The 18,112-nt window shown below is 53.4% G+C and overlaps 1 protein-coding gene across 1 annotated transcript; it reads right to left on the reverse strand.

Annotated features, from left to right (window-relative positions):
• Positions 1 to 1,184: 1,184 nt before the first annotated feature.
• UBE2Z (ubiquitin conjugating enzyme E2 Z) lies at positions 1,185 to 16,006 on the reverse strand. Its single transcript, XM_027033999.2, has 7 exons — positions 15,576 to 16,006; positions 13,484 to 13,556; positions 11,364 to 11,551; positions 9,229 to 9,340; positions 6,206 to 6,318; positions 5,678 to 5,768; positions 1,185 to 3,306 (listed from the first exon to the last, which is right to left on the reverse strand). Exons 1-7 carry the CDS (start codon positions 15,890 to 15,892, stop codon positions 3,136 to 3,138), a joined length of 1,065 nt encoding a protein of 354 aa, XP_026889800.1. The 5' UTR covers positions 15,893 to 16,006; the 3' UTR covers positions 1,185 to 3,135.
• Positions 16,007 to 18,112: the final 2,106 nt, after the last annotated feature.

An 18,112-nucleotide genomic window follows, 5' to 3' on the forward strand; every position in this document is an offset into this window, starting at 1 on the left:
CTCACGGCAAAGCTGGGTCTAGAACGAAGGCTGTCCGCCTCCTGGCTCGGCAGCCTAGTCTCTCTCTAGCCCTGAGGCATAAATCACAGCCCGCTGGCTCAAAGCTGGTCCCTAGAAAGATGTTTTGATCTCAAACCAGCAGACCCTAACGGACCCGTAAGTCATAGCCACTCGTCCGGTCTCATCCAGCTTCCTTGAGGCCCTGCAGGTTCTGACAGACACGGCTGAGTGTGAAACAGAGGTCAAAGTCAAGTGGTGGTTAGAGGAAACCGTGGAATCTGGGGGAACTGACCGACAGTGGCCCTACACGGTGGTAGTTCTCCCGTTTCCTAGCGGCTTTCCCTCTCCCGTTGCTCACCGGGCCCCTCTAGCCTCAGTGGCGGCAAGGGCATCGTTTACCGAGCACCTACCCCACCTACCCCATTTGCGAACCCCCTCTAATCTTCACGACTTTACTTGGGTAAGTAGGTCTCCTTAATGTCTCGGGCGAAGGGTCCAAGTCCTCTACCAGAGGCCACCAGGCGGAAGAAGCAAAGAGAAAAGCCAGAGCCTAGGTCCACTCCCACCAGACCCCCTCACTTTCCCGTATCCTGGCTGCACACGGCACGGGGCGGCATTTCGTGGAGTTTCTCCCCACGCCCGTGGTCAGCCAGGAGGAAAAGCCTCTGCGCCGGGAAGCGGGGGCCTCCCTTTACCCAGTAGGGACGGGGGTGTGGGGCGGAGGCTGCGCGAAGCAGCGTCTCCACAGTCTCCGAACGCTGGGCTCCTGAGGGCTGGTTAAGTGCCAGAAAACAGAAAACCCAGTGGTTTGGATTATCCCGAACGTGGACACCCTATCCTTACCAGGGGACACTCGGGCCAAGCCCAGGTGCCCAGACTCGAGGCCTGCCCGTCCTTGTGGGACCTGCATCTCCCTGGAAGCGGCTGAGGCCGAGGTGGCACTCCTCTCCTTGGCGGCCCGAGGGGGGCTCACGAAACTCTCTTCTCCTTCTGGTGGGCGGGAAACTGGTCACCAGCAGCCCTGCATCCATCTACCCAGGTCACGTTGCCGGGAGCTCCCAGCTTCGACAGTTCACGGAGCGCTTTCTTCCTCCCTGATGGTTCCAGACCCAGGGGAGAGGTGTGGTTGTCGAGGAGACCCACGCTCCCTTCACGCAAACCCTCCCACACCCACAGGCGCTTCCTCCTTCTGCCAAAACAAACTTTATTGCACCAAAAAGAAAAAAAAAACAAAAAACTTCATTTATGTACAGTCAGATATAAAGACATCTCTTTGACTCCTGTGCATATATTTCCTCAACTCAAGATTAGGGAGGGCGTAAAAGTCGGGCCGGTATGCCAGACATGCTCTGCCCATGGCAGGGCCAAGGAGAGGATTGTCACTTGAAAGTGGGAACACTTAAAATGGAGGACAGACGACCACTGGACCAACAGACCAAGGGCATTCTTCTAAGCCCTGCGCTAGCTCTGGGAATGGAAGAGGGAAATGGGAAGCAGGGTCCCTCTTTTGAGTCTCGTTAAGAGACTCAGCCTTCGGTATCCAAGATAAACTTCCGTTCCCCAAGCCCACGTCCTGTCCAGTTTCTCAGCTTCCTGCCCTCCCAAGTAGGACATTCTCCTTTGTGCCCCCCACCCCCGGAACTCCCCCAGGGAAGTCCCACCCCCCCCCCCCCCCCCAGGCAGACGCCTCCACGGCAGCGGGCGGGGCAGGTACAGGTACGCCGTCTCCTCTCCCTTCTCCCTTCCACGTGGCTGGATGCTACCTGAGGCCCTGCGTCACACGGGTCACCGACACCCCGCTGGGAGCCTTAACGGGAAGAATCCGGAAAATACGGGGCGAACACACCAAAAAGGGGAAGGCTGGATTCCCTCAACGCCCAGTACCACAGGGCACCTAAAGCCCATTTTTCCGAGCCAACCGGCTAAAGAATCACTGTTGCTAGATACAGAGAAGCGACACAGCCAGGGGACACCCCTTAGAGCCAGCGGCAGAGCAGCTGGGAGGGAGAGGGAGGGGAGTGGCGAGAAGGGGAGCCCAGAGTCCCAGCCATCCCCCCCCCCCGCCCCCCTGCCATTGGCTACCTTGCTCCCCACAGGTTCCTGGGCATTGAAGTTGAGGCGGGGGGGGGGGGGGGAAGGGAGGGGGGCGCAGGAGGGGCTGGGGTGAAAATACACAAGGACAGCCAAACGGAAACACAACAGGATGAGCATCAGTCTCCCCGCCGCACCCCGCCCTCAGAAGTGCCCTCATCGTGGCTACTAGCCTTTTTGAAAATCTGTAAAGAAACTATTCTATGTAGTGGCTCCAATCCCATATACACAGCAGCTGGCTGTGTGGGGAACTTCTCAAATCAGCGATCACGGGAACAAAATCAGCCTCTCAGGGTGCCTGTGCGGGCTTTATAACCAAGACGCGGTTCTGTCCCGGTGCCAGTCCCCTTCCGTCTTCGATCCGGGAAGGGGCGCGGGAATGCGGGGCAGAGGAGAAAGGTGCTCAGGTGCTAGGTAAAGCTTACTGATCAGCAGCCTAGACTCCACCACTGTTCCTTCTCTTTGGTCTGTCTAGAACAGTGACTATAAATTAGGAAACACAAAATTATGCTGGCCCATGGGAAGTAGTGGGAGAAGAGAGGCAGGGGGGAAAAGGGCGCTGGGAAGCCCTGCTTCGAGACTGCAGACAGACAGACAGACAACCACCCAGACTGCGTAAGTGTCACAGACAGCCCCCCCCCCCCCCCGAAAGCTCCCTTCCAGATAACCCCATACGTCGCGTGGGCACACTCCCTCTTGGAATTACAGCCTGTCTCCCACCTATCCCTAAGGAGCCGGCCCTGTGGAGAGGTGTGTCGGTTGCCGTGTTTTTGCCAGAGGCCCTCGCCCCGGGTGCTCCTGCGTAGGTACCTGGGCCCCTGCTATGGGATGAACATGGCCCCGGATGCTCGAGAGCCAGGGAGGCAGATCAGGAACGGCCTCCCCGCTCCCACACCCTGGGATCCGAGCTTGCTCGGTTCTTGCCATCTTGCAGGCTGACGTCACGTCTGGAGGGAGATACACACTGCCTCTCCGTCCCTGGGGTGGGGGGGAAGGGACTTTGCTGGGACTCTTGAGTGGGGGAAGGGGAGAAGGGAGCAGGGTCTAAACCCTCAGGCTCCCGTGCAGGTCTGTCTCCGTCCCAGACGAACTGCTATCAGAGTCCATTTCGGCGTTCTCGTTATGGAGCCTCTCCAGCACTTTCTGACGAATCAGTCCCAGGCGCATCAAGAGGGACTGGTAGTCAAAGTGGCCACGCTTCTCTCCAAAAGGGTCCTGTGGGGGAAAGGAGACAAGCGGGATGGAAGACTCGAGTCTGGACGGCGCACCCTAGAGACAGCAGCTCTGGGCCCACGCGGGACGCGCGCTCCGCTTCCGAGTCCCGGGACAGGGGCCAACAGCGGACGACATGACACGGGACTAGTTCAGGAACGTTATGGCAGATGAACCACCCCAGACAGGTCTGGCTGGGGCCAACGTGAAAATGTACTTTTGTTCCCTGAAATCAAGCCACTATGCGGGAGGTCAGAGGAAAGGAGAGGTAGATAAGGAACAGAAATTGAAGACCAGAACCGTAATCATGAGGCGTGCCTGGGTTAGTTTTCAATTCACTTCACAAAAACCACACGAGAGAAAAATTATCCTCCTTTCCCACACTCAGCAAAGGGGAACTTGCTTTTCCAACGTCACAGGCAGGTCGAGAACTCAGGAGCTCTGACTTCCAGATTAAGCACCCGTGCACTCTTCCACGGACACCTGTCACCACCTCCCTGTCCAGGTTCCTGGGCATGACTCCAGGGCCACCCAGCTCAATCCTAGATCAAAGATCTCCAAACACTCTGCAGAGAGGGGTTCACGGTCCCGAGAGTCTCAAGAAGAACTATGGTTGGGGCGGAGGGCAAAAACAAAAGGAATCTAAAATGCCACAGAGAGAACAGGGCGGCCAAGCAGCGGGGCCGGGGTTCAGGCGAGGGGACCGCCTTCCTCGAGAGTCCTGAAAAGCCAGCCGGTTTTCCCCTCACATTCTGCTTCTCGCACATAAACGCCTTCCACACTCTTACCTACACGTCACCCTCAGGGTCAGGGGCCAGGGAACACAGATCACAGTCCCCGGGGCTCCAGCGCGTGTTGCCACTTACGAGGGCTACGCTCCGCCGAGGCTGGACGCCACACTCCCTCCGAGGCGGTCAATTTTTCAAACCTTCCCTTTTTCATCCCGGGCTCCACAGCCACCCACTTCCCTCCTCCCCAGACGCTGCCCCTCCCTCTCCTTCTCTCATCACGAGTTATTTTTCCTCCACAGGGTGAACGATGGAAATGCTTTTAAATACCAGCACTAAGGGTTCCTGAAACCATGGGAGGAAGCACCTCCCATGTCCTCTAAAAACGGGGTTGGGAAACAAGTTAACCCCGAGCCGCCCCTGCCCTCTGAGGTTGTTTCGTTTTGTTTGTTCAAGTAACCTCTACACCCAACGCTGGGGCTCAAACTTCCAACCCTGAGATCAAGAGCCGCACATCCTACCCACTGAGCCAGCCAGGCGCCCCTGCCCTGTGAGTCTGCACGTGGCAGGTGGGTGGAAAGTCCGTGAAGGAAGGAAAGGAACACCGCCATTTCTAAGCAGCAGCGGAGGAAAGAAGACATTCACCCCTGCGGCTGGTGGCGAGGACCGGGCGGGGGAAATGGCTCAGAAAGAGCTGGGGAGGGACCTCAAGGACATGTCAGTCACTTACCCAAGTCAGCAGGATTCTAAAGCAAGATGGCCAGTAAATGACCCAAAAGACACAAGACCTGGTCCTCGGGAGAGCAGGAGTCTCGTCCTCTTAACAAGCGGGTTTTTTTTATATTTGAGACCATTTACAATTTGGTTTAGTAAGAATCTCCTCTTGAAAACAAGTCTAAACTCTGCATTCTTTTTTTTTTTTTTTTAAAGGAGTTTTAAAGTTTATTTTAAGAAAGAGAGCACGTGACAGAGTGCACTTGAGAGGGAGGGCATGAGGAGGGGAGGGAGGGAGAGAGAGAGAGGGAATCCCAAGCGGGTTCCGCACTGTCAGCACGGAGCCTGACGCGGGGCTCGATCTCACGAACCCAGAGATTGTGACCTGAGCTGATGGAAGCCTAACCGACTGAGCCACCCAGGCGCCCCTAAGCGCTGCATTCTTATTGGAAGTGGAAAGTACGTTTCCCCGGTACAGGCAGAGACTACACAAGGGCTTGCTATCTTTTGCCACGGGAATCCTCCAACCCACAACGCCACACATCCAACGCTTCCCTCGGCCTCGTTCTCTGAGCACCCCTCTGACCTAGGGACCGGACTCCAATAGGAGATTCGCCCTTGTAATCACGGAGATTCCCAGAAGGCCGAAAGCTCTCGAGTTTGAAAAGACTACTACGAAAGGAAGGCATTCCAGATGAGCAAGCAGGACAGTTCGGACTCTACTCGTGAGCGCCTCGTTTAGGCCAAGAACGGAGAAGCAATACCGCGTGTCTCAGGCAAGGCAGTCTCCTCTCTGGGCCGCGGCCGCTCAAACTGGGCCAAGCTGCTCTCGGCTCTGACTTCTGAGAGCCGCGGGCGCTGTCCTTGCCGGGGCGGGGGGCTTACATGGTCTGCGGGAAGGCGTCTGGAGTCAGTGGCAGGGGCTGCGTTACCTGCATAGTCTGGCCCTGAAGGTGCAGCCGATCTTTGCAAGCCACCTCATAGAAGTCGTAATACTCCAGGAAGGACTTCTCCATCACCCCTCTGGAAAAGAGGCAGAGAAGCTGACGTGAGGAACACGGCGGGGGAGGGCTCCCCGCTTCGTCATCTAGCCTCGCTGCCAAACCAAGTAAGAGTTCCCGAGCCCGGGTGTGGCATCCTACAGAAATCTTTCGGTGGCAAATGGAAAAAGGAACAGCCGACGGCCCGTGGCTGATTTCTCTCCTACCTTAGGGATGATTCAAGGAGAGTGACTGTTAATACTTTCCCAGCAGGCTCGGCACTCTCCCAGGAAAGAGAAGCTCTCCGAACTTCCTCTCGAGTAACCCTCGGGCACGAGCCACATCTTTCCTTTTTCCGTATCTCCCCTGGTGCCCAACGCTGGATTTTGCCCCGAAGACTCTCAAAGGTACGAACCAGCTAAACCTCCAAAAAGAATACCGAGTACCAAGTGGGTACTGACTCTCCTGACGCATACATACCGTAAAGGTTCAGGGCAGGGACACTTTCCTTCCATCATGTCGCAGACCGCCACTCTGATGGTCTCATGCCGAATACATTCGTTGTAATTTTTGCTGTCTCCTGGATGCCTCTCCTGCAACGTTAACAGATACCAGAGTATGCAAGTACAAAATTTAGGCAAAGAGAAGAGTCAACAGGAGGAGACTTCACGATGAGCATGGGGCACGTGACCCACGCAGACGAGTCCAGAGAGCACCTTTCCGGCTGGGTAGCAGATCCTCGAAGAGCAACCAGGTTTTTATTTTGGGGCCCATTCACCTCCCCCGCCACGAGGGCCAATACCCATCCTCCGTTACAGGTCGCTCGACCCGTAAGCAGCAACCTAGGTCCGTCACCGTTTTCCTAACGGTGAAACGAGAGGCCTCTGAGGTCGATTCTGTGGGAAAGAACCAACGGCAGGGATGGTGGCGGGACAAAAAAGGCACACTTATCAGGAGTCTCGGTGAAGAACTCTATAGACACCAGGGTGCTTCCCGGTTAACTCCTTTTCAGGTCTGCAGGGATCCGCCATCACTGCACCAACTGATATGAATCTATCGAAGGGGAACTTGAATCTTCCAAAAAAACCCTCCAACTTGGAGAAAGCCGGTACGAGCGCACGGGTATAAATGGAAGGGGGTACAGTTTTCCATCCTCGTAACCCTTCCTTTACTCTTCAACGCTCCCCCTAGCACCAGCCCGGCAATCAGAACCCTGGCCTCTGATTAAAAACCCAGCACGAACAAGAAAGAGATACACACCCTCGGCGTATTGCCACGGCTTCCAAGATGCACCACAGTGAGATCACAGGGGTGCCGTGGGGCGTGTTGAACGTTTTGAGGAGAGCCACAGCAGTCCCCACCTGTCAAACACCACGCAAACTACTAGCTGGCGCTCAGCAGGTCAGTTCTCTGAACCCCAAGCAGGCTCCACGCTGTCAGCACAGAGCCCGATGCGGGGCTCGAACTCACAAACCATGAGATCAGGGACCTGGGGCGAAATCGGGAGTCGGACACTTAACTGACTGAGCCACCCAGGCGTCCCCCACGTGGGTCAGTTCTTTTGTTACCCGCATTATGTTCTTTCTGGTGATACGTTATCTTTGGGACGCTGGACTGTCAGTGACTACTTTGATAAACAACAAGTAGCACGTGAAAACAGCGGGGAAGACAAATGAGGACAGTGGATCGCATCTGATTCCAAGATCTTCAAGGTTGGGTGGGGCCCGACAAGGGTACTCTTCCTGTCATTAAGCCATTTTAGTCACTTAAGAAAGAAGTTGCTTAGCCTTAAGACTTAAGAAATGGGGGCGCCTGGGTGGCTCAGTCGGTGACGCATCCAGCTTTGGCTCAGGTCATGATCTCACGGTTTGTGGGTTTGAGCCCCACGTCGGGCTCTGTGCTGACAGCTCGGAGCCCGGAGCCTGCTTCGGATGCAGTGTCTCCCTCTCTCTCTGCCCCTCCCCCACTTGTGCTCTGTCTCTATCAAAAATAAATAAACGTATATAAAAAAAAAAAGACTTAAGAAATGGATCAGCTGGGCACTTCCTTCCTTCTGGGGAGCTGTGAAAAAGCCACCTGGACACCAGGGGGCTGTGAAGTGAGAATGTTTCGGGGTATTAAGAATAAAAGTCACAGGATGCCTGGCTGGCTCGGTCAGCGGAGCGTGCGACTCTTGATCTCAGGGTTGTGAGTTCGGACCCCACAGTGGGTGCAGAGATTACTTAAAAATGAAATCTTAAAAAAAAAAAAAAAAAAAGAAAAGAATCAGTCACCTCTCTTGAATTTCCAAACAAGGAAAGACCTTAAAATCAGCTCCTTGGTTAGTGAGTAAGGCCCTTTTCCATTTCTACCGAAGCCTGAAATCAAATACACTGTTGGGAAAGGATGGTTTTGGGAATAACTTTTGTTCATTCTTAAAAGGTACTTCCCTTTGTTCCAAATAGTTTAAAACTCAGTTAACTGTTTTAATCACCTAGACAGAATTATAATCTTTGGGGATTATCACTGGAACTCTTTTCTTGTACTCATGAGTAATCCTGGCAGGCAGTTTTAAATAATGGAAGAACGATGGGTTCCAGGCAAATGCTGGGTTCTACCATGATCTGGGTGTCTTTGTGAAAGTTAATCAACCTCTCCACGTGACCAACACCTCATCTGACAGAGGGGTAACATCTACCCCGAGGAGAGATTAAATGAGATACTATATATCAAAATTCGGCAGTAGCTGGCAAATAGCAAACCTTTGGAAAATACGACTTTCCTCTGCCTTCTCTTCGGTAGCATTGACTAAAATATTCTTTTTTTCCTTTTTTTTTTTTAAGGTTTATTTATTTTGAGAGAGTGCGTGTGCGCACGGGTGGGGGAGGGGCAGAGCAAGAGAGGGAAAGAGAGACAGAGAGAGAGAGGGAGGGAGGAAGGAAGGGAGGTGGGGTGGGAGAGTCTCAGGCAGGCACTGCACCGCACCATCAAGGCAGAGCCTGATGCAGCCTGATGCAGCCTGATGCAGGGCTTGAACCCACGAACCGTGAGATCACAACCCGAGCCAAAATCAAGAGTTGGGACGCTTAACCGACCGAACCCCCCAGGCGTCCCTTGACCAAAAAATGCTTGCCCTGGCTAATGACTAGCTCCTGTGGCTCTTTAAGTAACAGCACTTGGTAACTCCGGGAGTAGGAGTCACTAGGAAGTACCGTAAGGGGGTACTGGAGAATGGACACGTGCAGAAGAAGCCACTGGCTGCAAAACAGCCCCCAAAGCAGGCTTAGAATTAATTTCCGGATGACTCCACTCATTCCCACGTTGCAGATTCACCCAAGTCACGGGGCAAGAACTTGACGGTGTTATCGGGACTTACGAGGAAAAAAACCTCATTTTTAAGGAGCCCACGAACCAGCTCCCTTTTCCTCCTATGGTGACAAACAAATAGGACCCCGAAGCAGACCTCTCTGATCTCTTCAAACCCAGTATTCTGCCCACAGTTCCGCGCCCCGCCCCGGTCTTACCTGCTCAAAGCCAGGCTCATTGTGATAGGGGTTCTCAGTCATTAGGGACTGGATGGAGATGAGCACAGAGGAGATGCTCTGGGCTGGGCTCCAGGCAGGGCCGGTCCATGTACTGCAAAACACAGCAGAGGGGAGTAGCCGGGTGAGGCCAGCGCGAAGGCCGCCACCGAAAGACTAGCGCACCAGTACCCTGGGGCCTGGCCACACCACAGCACCATCAGTGACTCAACGTTTCTCTTTCACTATTAATGCTCTGGAATTTCCCAGCCTGTCTCACCCTCATTCACCAGAAGTCAGTCAACTGCCTAATCCTCTTATCAAGTGGGACAAAAGAAAAGAGGGTAAAGCAAGCAAGATAACTTTGAAGGGATTTTCATTGGCCTAAGAAAGAAACAGTAACCAGGGAAGATTCCATTCATCAAAATGAAAGGAATAAGGTAAGAAAACAGCCTCAAAGGCAGTCTAAATGTTAACCTGTGTGGATCTCAGAGCTTCCTTATTTAAGGGTGGTGAAGGAGTCAGGAGGAGACAGAAGCGGAGATACAGGCACAGCGGGGCCGGAGCCATCTGATTAGAGGCCATGTTGGGGGGGGGGGGTGTTGATGATCAGGGATCCCGTTCTGGATCCAGCCCCCAGAGAGCATCAAATTCTCTGAAGACTACAGAACGCTGCCAAAGGACAGGAAGGGGGTAGGGGGCATTTCTACACTGCAGAGGGTCTGAAATAATAGAGTTGCAAAGCATCCAGAACAAGACCGGTCCTCTCCTCCACATACGTGACTGCGTATCGGAGGAGGAAGGCAGCTTGGACGTGACATTTCTTAGCTCAGCTGGCACCTGATCTGGAGGCTGAACACAACCTAAGCCAGGACAGGCTTGTTCAAGCTGACTGGCCAATCTTCTACCCTATGACGCTTCATGGGAAAAGTTCACAATGTCAAGGTAGCTTCTCCTTTTCGACCCCACCCATTTCTGCCACTTTCACCCTGCCATCTTCCCGTTTCTACTGTGGGCTGTTGTTTGTTCAAAACAGTTTTATCCTGGCCTAGCGGAGAACGTCGTACAGAGACGCTGTCACGCACAAGTGTCACACGGAAACAACGGAGTGCCTCACCACTGTGGGCTATATATACCGCTATCCTCCAGCAGAGACAAAAACCCTGACAACATAAAAGATCTCTTTAAGGGCAGCCTCTTTTGAAGGACTTCCTCACTGCCACCATCACAGAACACATCCCTGGATCTAAGAGATTTAACAAAAAAAAAAAAAAAAAAAAATCCTGATCTCCAGTTTGGTTCAGCTGCCTTTTCCCCCACGCACACTGGGAAACATGCTGGACAAGAGAAAACAGTACCGCCGGTTTGGGCAACCTTCCCAACTTCAACCTGTACTTGTTCTCTGCCCTAGGGAAATTCACCCACACGAGAAAGACCTATCCAGAAGACGTTTCCACTCTGAACTGGTAACCCCCAAAGGGCAATGAAAGGGAACGAGTGAGAACTGCACGGAGCAAAATCTCAGTAGCACCCAGACTCAAGATGTTCCTGGAGCTCGTTTCTGACCTGATGTGATTTCCAACCTCGTTTTCCATTCAGTTGTTAACATATCAGAATCGTGTTCATCACTACCACCGCCTCCAAAGCCACTCTCTGAGAGACTCAGAAACGAGACACCCACAACCTTACATGGCACAGACCCGCAGCCTTTCTCAACCTGTTCAGGAGAGAGGTTAAGCCCTGAGGCCCTAAGGGAGTGGTTCTCAGGCTGGACTGCGCCAGACATCGCCTGGAGGGCTTGGAAGACACGGACTGCTGGGCCCTACCCCTGGAGTTTCTGATGTGCTAAGTCTAGGGTGGAACCCCAGAATCTGCAGGGCCACAAGTTCCCAGGTGCCGTTGGCGCTCAGGGAGAAATCGCTTCGCTGAAGCATCCGTTGTGGGTCATAAATTAACTTCTCTCTTTTGCACCTAGAATGATATACGGTTGTGTACCATCCTGGGGAAAAATGAGGAAACAGTCACTCCAGTCGTTTGCTGTGTTCCGTGCTTCGGACGAGGAACCCTGGTTGATACAGGCTGGCCTGCAGTAATTATTTGCTAACAACCAACTTGGCCACTTAGAAGTCTCCTCTTACCCTAGAATACTCAAGCAGACTTTCCCATTGCGGTAGAAGTTGGGGTTAAACCTCACTGTGTTATTGCCCGTTGTCATCAGTTTGACCCGAGGTGGGTGGATGGGATAGTCGGGCGGACACCGAAACACGAACAGGAAGAAACCCCCTTCATAAGGAGTGTCAAATGGGCCTGTGATCAATGCATGAATCTGCAAAATAAAACCCCATCTCAAAATTGTGAGGTGATGTCCCATCCCAACCCCTCCTGGCTTCCACTTGCTACCCACACCAGAGGCAGGACCTTCATCTGGTTTCCATCCTCCACATCCTCACCGTGCAGCCTGAACAGCCTGTCCTCACTCATACCGAGAAGTTATGTCTGGAATTCTGAGAAATCCCACTCCGGTGGAGGGGCGCCTTAGTCAGGGATTACGGTTCTAAGGTTAGAGCCCAAGGTGGAGATCGAACCGCGTCAAAATCACCCTCCCTCGAGGGTCCCTGAAAACTCCCTTGCGGCGGGCTTTTTGTTTGGGCCTCCCTGATCAGTGTCAGATATAACAAATGCAGATGGAACACCGCTGTGCGAGTTAAAGTAGGCATCTGTAAAATATTATCCTAGCGTGTTTGATTTTAAGAAACGAATACATGTTTTCACGGAGTCCGTCCGTTTGGATCTGCCTAGGTTAAACATGCCTATGAGGCAACTCCACCCTGTTCACGTGGTACAAAGCTGGGGGTGGGGGGCGTAAGATGAATGGAAAAGAGCAGAGGGATTGGTGGCCACAGCACCAGTGGCAGTCACAGCGCCGAGCTGAGGGCTGTGACGGAGGCCGAGGGTGTCTGCTTCCTCTGCATAGGATCAAACCGACTGTGGAGGATGTGGCTCAGGCAGCCTCCAGCTGGGTCAAAGACACACAGAGTAACGGGGAAAACTCAGGGTCCATTTGGAGCCATCAGACCATCCCCAGAAATTTCCCCAATACCGTAGGTTAGTTTAAAAAGGAAAAAAAAAAATCGGCAGCACTTAAAACAGAACGCTAAACTCTTTTCCTCTGGCCACAATCATTGAACGAGCTTTCCTCTCCTGAAAGGAGGAAAAGGTGAACGGACCCCGTTATATTTTTTTCAAAGGCTCCTAGGCATTTAGGTTTGCTCAGAATTTTAACAGCAAGACGAAAGAGGCCCTGCAATCCAATGCCTCAGTCCCAACTCTGCGCGGGTGGCACCCCGGATTATCTTTTTGCCCTCAGTCATTTGGAATAACAAGCTCAAATGGCATCAACATGACATCAGTTCTGGGACCCGGGGGACTAGCATAGGAACAGTGACACTTGACTGAGGACAAGATGTCCCAGGAAAAACATTTCCAACCACATAAAAAGAAAAAAAATCCATGTACAGGGAAACCTATTCAAAACAAAAAAATAGATATACCAACACTGGAACGTCTGAACTTTTGACTGTGAGGGAATGTGAAACTATGGAGAGTTTCCTCGATTTAGGAAATCTGATTTCTTCACAACATCAGATCAAGTGAACACTGACTCCTCGGGGTAGAGCACTCAATGACGGAGAGGCCTAGGTATCCATGCCAAGGGAATTTAAGCTTCCTCCACGTTTGTGCGGAGGACAAGACAGGAATGGTCTTTGGGATGGAACGGATATTCGACAGTAACCAGTAAGGACAGGAGCCTGAACAAGGCCCTTTAAGCATAAACTGCTTACTCAGGCTCACCCCACCCCAACCTTCTCCGCATCTGATTTACAGCACCCTACTTAAAAGCCAAGAGTGGCAGGATGGGGGAAGTACTGGGCAGTTAAAAGGAACAGGGTGATCATATAATGTATCAGCCAAACTGGAGCATTTTTGAGAGGGAAAGAGTGTCCTGACAATAGCTAGGCTGGGACAAGAGGCATCAACAGGGATTTTCCAAGCCAGACCGACTGGCACCCAAATAAAAGACACCTGTTCAAGTCTCTGCTCCACCTCACTGGGTGACCTTGGGCAAGCCACGGACTCTCTTGGGATCTCGATTTATGCATTTCTGTAATCAGAGATGTGGGCTGGATAATCTTTTAGGCTCTTCCAACTTTCTGGGCCCAATTTCCCAGTAGCCCCCAACCCCTTCCGAGTTACATACCTTAGTCATGTCAACAGTATCAGGAACAACGAACATTCCTGGAGGAGGCTCCTTATAAATGGACATGATATCCCTGTATAACACCAAGAGGAGGTGGGGAAGGGAGTGAGGGAAAGGAGAAAAAAGGGGAATCCCTTGAGCAGAACAGTTGTGATCACCTCAATGAGGCCAGGGTTTGAGAAAGTGGTGCTTGGTACCACAAACGTCTGTACTGTCTCGCTGGCTGAGAAACCTCAGCTGAGTACTCGTCAGGCAAGCAGAGAGCGGAATTATTATCAAAAGGGCATTGTTTCCTCAGGGGGAGGGGGGAAAAAAAAATCAGAGATCCCAATGGCATCAGATGTCACCCTGGAAAAGCCACATCCCATTTACTCTCTCTTCCTCCCACAGGGCAATTCATTCACTCCCCACCTCCAAGATTCCCAGGTACTACCGCTGAATGCTAAATGAAGAGTGCTCAGTAGCTGGGAAGACATCACCAACTCCACTAAGAAACGAATGCTGTAAACCATACAGTGGACCGTTGTTGGCAAGGGGACTGTAGGAAGCAAGTGAGCTAGCGAGGGGCAGTAATGGTCTGCCTGCCCAGGAGTCCAAGGGCGGGGGAGAGATCTCTTCAGACTGGCGGGGGGGGGGGGGGGGAACGGGAGGGGGAGGAGGACCCTCTGAAATAGCCGAGAATCTCACACCGGGAAGGAGAGAAGGACACGCAGCGGCTGCTGTAGACGGGAGGATTTGTAGGGTGTATTGCACAACCTAGAATGCATCAGCCGTCAGCAAGGGTCTAAAGGACACTCTAGGTGGGAAAAGCCTGGGGACTTGCTAGGGTACATAGGGACATCAAGGGCACACAAGTGACAGAGCAGAGGGGAAAAGGTACTGGCGCAACTCACAGGTAAGTCAGGGATGGAAGACTGTACAGGAGTAGAGAGGGGGGTGCTGAGGTTCTGAAGTTAGAGGTGGCAACCCGGATGGAGCTGGCATGTGTCAGGCACTGGGCCAGACACTTCACACACAGCGGGCTGCTCAATTTTATCACCACCTTGAAAGGTAGGTAGAGACACGGGAAGGGACTCCGAGCGTGGGGGGATGGGACTACCCAGGGGAGGATGGCTGCAGTGGGGGGTACGGGGAGAGGATGAGGCTGGTCATCAAGAAACAGGTCTCAGGATTAGAAGCAGCTAAAAGCATTACTCTTTTCCTATGCAGTAAACACTACACCAAGCATTTTTGCAAAAAAACATGATCTATTAAATGATAGGATCTAAGGTCAGTCACCCAAGAAATAGGCACAGAAAGGACTTGGGCCTTTGTTCCTATATTTGAGCAGGGTGGATTTGCTTCAGAAAAGTAAACCAGATGACCCAGAGGGAAAAACGCAAGAAAGTCTTGAGTGGGATATTACAAGCCAGAGTGAGACTCGGGGGGGGGGGGGGGGGAGAGAAAGCGTGCGTTTCCTGGAACAGGTGTGAGAGCGGACAGCTTCGGGGTTCTGCAGAAGTGATTCAAGGGGAGACTGGGGGTACGTGAGGGAAGCGATCCAGACTTGGGGAGAGGGTCTGAAGAGATGGGGTATAAAAAGAAAGGCTGGCCTCGAGTCTGAAGCCAAGGAAAGCCAGCCGTGTTACAAACGGGGCTCCGGAGGAGACGACGCGGGGGTGGGGGGGGGGGCGATGGGTGGGGCCTCCGGGCAGCATCTAGCGAGGCAGGGGTGGGGAAGGGGGGAGAGAGGCGGCGCGGAAGACGGGAGGGGGTGTTGCTGAAGCGCGAAAGGGTCGGGTTTCGGGCGGGAGGTATGGGGGAGGGTATGGGGCACAGAGACGAAGGGCTCAAGGGAGGGAGCCGAGGGGCGGGGTCGGACCTGGGCACTCGAGGAGGGGTTTGGTACGTGTGGAGCTGCGGGCGGGGGAAGAGGGGACTTGGATCGCGACGTTCCGGGCTGGCAAGACGTGGGCCTTGGAGCTGGGCCGCCGCGAGGGAAGCGCGGAGGCAGCGGGCGGCGGGGCGGGGGGGGGGGGTAGTGGGTAAAAGCGGGGGCGGGGAAGGTCGAGCCCCGGAGCTCGGGGCTGGGGGAGGAAAAACCCCGGCTCACCGCTTGATCCGAAGTAGACACTGCGGCGCGGTTCGCTCGCCGTCCCAGTCGGAGCTGAGTGTGGGGTCCCAGTGGCTAAGCAGCGCGGCCCCGTGGGCAGCGGCCGAGGGCGGGAGCCCGGGCAGCGGAGCCAGGCCGCTCCCCGGCCCCCCGGCCCCGCCCGCTGCCGCCGCCGCCGCCCACACATCCGGCAGGAAAGGCGGCCCGAACCCGCTGCCGCTAACGCCAACAACACCGGCGACGCCGCTCGCCCCGGGGCCTGCCGCCCCGGCGCCCGCCGTCGCCGTCGCCGCCTCCTCAGTTGGACTCTCCGCCATCGCTGCTTCGCTTCCGGGACTGCTCGGCAGCACGTCCGCCGACCAGAGCGGCCGCTGCTCCCTCCCGCTCCCGCACCACCGAGAGCCGGGCCAGAGTGTCCCCACCCTCCGCTTCCACAGCCCGGGCGGCGCTGGCTCCGCCCACCCCCGCCCGACCAGCGAGAGGCGTTCTGCAAGAGCGTCCACCCACGGTCCTCCAGGGCGAGAGGGGGTGGGAGCGAGCCGGCTCCGCCAGGGCTACGGGCCTGCGTCGGTCCCCCGCTTTGTGGGAGGAGGATCTGAGGCGTGCCGGGACGTCGAGGTGCGGCCGAGAGCCCAGTGCCGTGGAATATTTTATTTTCAAGTGTGGCAAGAGGAGGAAGGAAGGATCCTCTCCCCACCCTTAGCGGGAGCGACCCTCGGTTGTGTCCGTGGGATAGAATTGGGGATCCAGCTTCCTTGGGGGAGCTTCGAGTAGATGAGCCGACTTGCTGAGGGCTCGTTTACTGTCTGAAAACCTCTAATTTATCCTTGCTCCCCGCACTTTCACCCACGGAGGGCAGGCTGCCATTGCCCCCGGCGTGCAACAGGACCAAGAGGAAGGACTCCGAGCCTGCGAGTGAAAAACTCCCGCATTTGAGTGTATCCAGTATACATTTATGGAGGGGCTACTAAATGCCAGGCACTGTTGCTAGGCGTTGCCATAGGAATAACGAAACAGACCTAGAGAAGCTTGGTAAAAGGAAGAAAAATCAGGCCTCCTGACTCCAAGCTCGTGTCTGTTTTTTTTTTTTTTTTCTTCCCACAAGTCCTTGAAGACACAGGAATCAAGGGACTGTGAGTTTAAATTCTGGGAGGCTTCCTCAAGACCCCAGAGACATGTAAGGTGAAAGACCATACTATGGACTAAGAAAAACAGAAGCCTTCTAAAAAAAGCTTTCCCTTGTCTCCCTGGCAAGAACACAGGCTCATAGTCTTATCGGGACACCCTTGGCCAGATGTGTTTCAGAATTTAGAGTAACGCTTCCAGGAAGGTCTGGAGCAGCACCCAGTAACAACATTGGTATTTCGACAGCAAAGTGTATGAATATTCATACAAGCCAAACAACTAGCCGCACTCTATTATATTTAGCCGCCCGGCTTGTTTTTTAGAAGAGAAGTCCAGTTTTCACTGTGTCGTGAATTTTCCAGTAAGGGACCATGGACTTGCATGATAATGGCGAACGTTTATTGAGGCTCGACGTTTGTTTCTTTAGCTGACATTTATTGAGTGCTTAATATGTGCCAAGTACTTTGTATACCTTGTCTTATTTATTCCTTTCAACGACTCTATGAAGTACTATTATTAGTCCCTTCTGATAGATGGAAAAACAGAGGCTTACAGAGGTTCTGTCACTTCACACAAGTCACGCTGAGAGCAAGCAACAGATTTGGGGCTGTAAGCCAAATCTGTCTGACTCCAGAGAAAAAGTTTTTTTGTTTTGGTTTTTTTTTTAATGTATTTATTTTGAGAGAGAGAGAGAGAGAGTGTGTGTGTGTGTGTGTGTGTGTGCGCGCGCGCGCGCGAAAGTGGGAGAGGGGCAGAGAGAGAATCCCAAGCAGGCTCTACCCGAGTGGAGCCCCGGGCAAGGCTTGAACCCATGAACCGTGAGATCGTGATGTGAGCCGAAATCAAGAGTCACCCAACTGAGCCCCCCAGCTGCCCCTCCAGAGAAAAAGTTCTAACCACTGTGTGCATCTATTGCCTATTCGGATTATGTTTTATTCACGTTTGGAGGATTCTGGAATTTTGTTTGGGTATTGTTTATTTAGGAAGATGGTCAAAAGTCGACTCGCTGATAATCTCACACCAAGAAAAACAATACTCCATTACTCCACGGCTCCAGACTGCAGAGGCCTGAAGTTGGCCCACGGGGTGAGAGGGTTCCTCGGTGTGGTCCCCTCCTTACTACCGGACTGTTGTTTTCAATGGACAGAAAACATTTACCTTAGATCCAGAGGAAAGAGAGCCCAGCTCTTCATCTGTACCACTCTGCACATATCCTCTTTTGAGTCTATTTCTGCATCCAGAGGATGGTGAGGATTCCTACCTCTCAGAGCTTTTCTGAGGATGATGTGTGACAATCCCAGAAATGTTTTGTAGAGTGGCAAGCACCGTCCAAATAATTAGCCTCCCATTTGCCCATGTACCATCTCTCCTCCAGGCCTTTGCTCATATTTTTTCTTTTTTTTTAATTTTTT

This window comes from Acinonyx jubatus, chromosome E1, assembly GCF_027475565.1.
Source record: "Acinonyx jubatus isolate Ajub_Pintada_27869175 chromosome E1, VMU_Ajub_asm_v1.0, whole genome shotgun sequence".
Lineage (NCBI taxonomy): Eukaryota > Metazoa > Chordata > Mammalia > Carnivora > Felidae > Acinonyx > Acinonyx jubatus.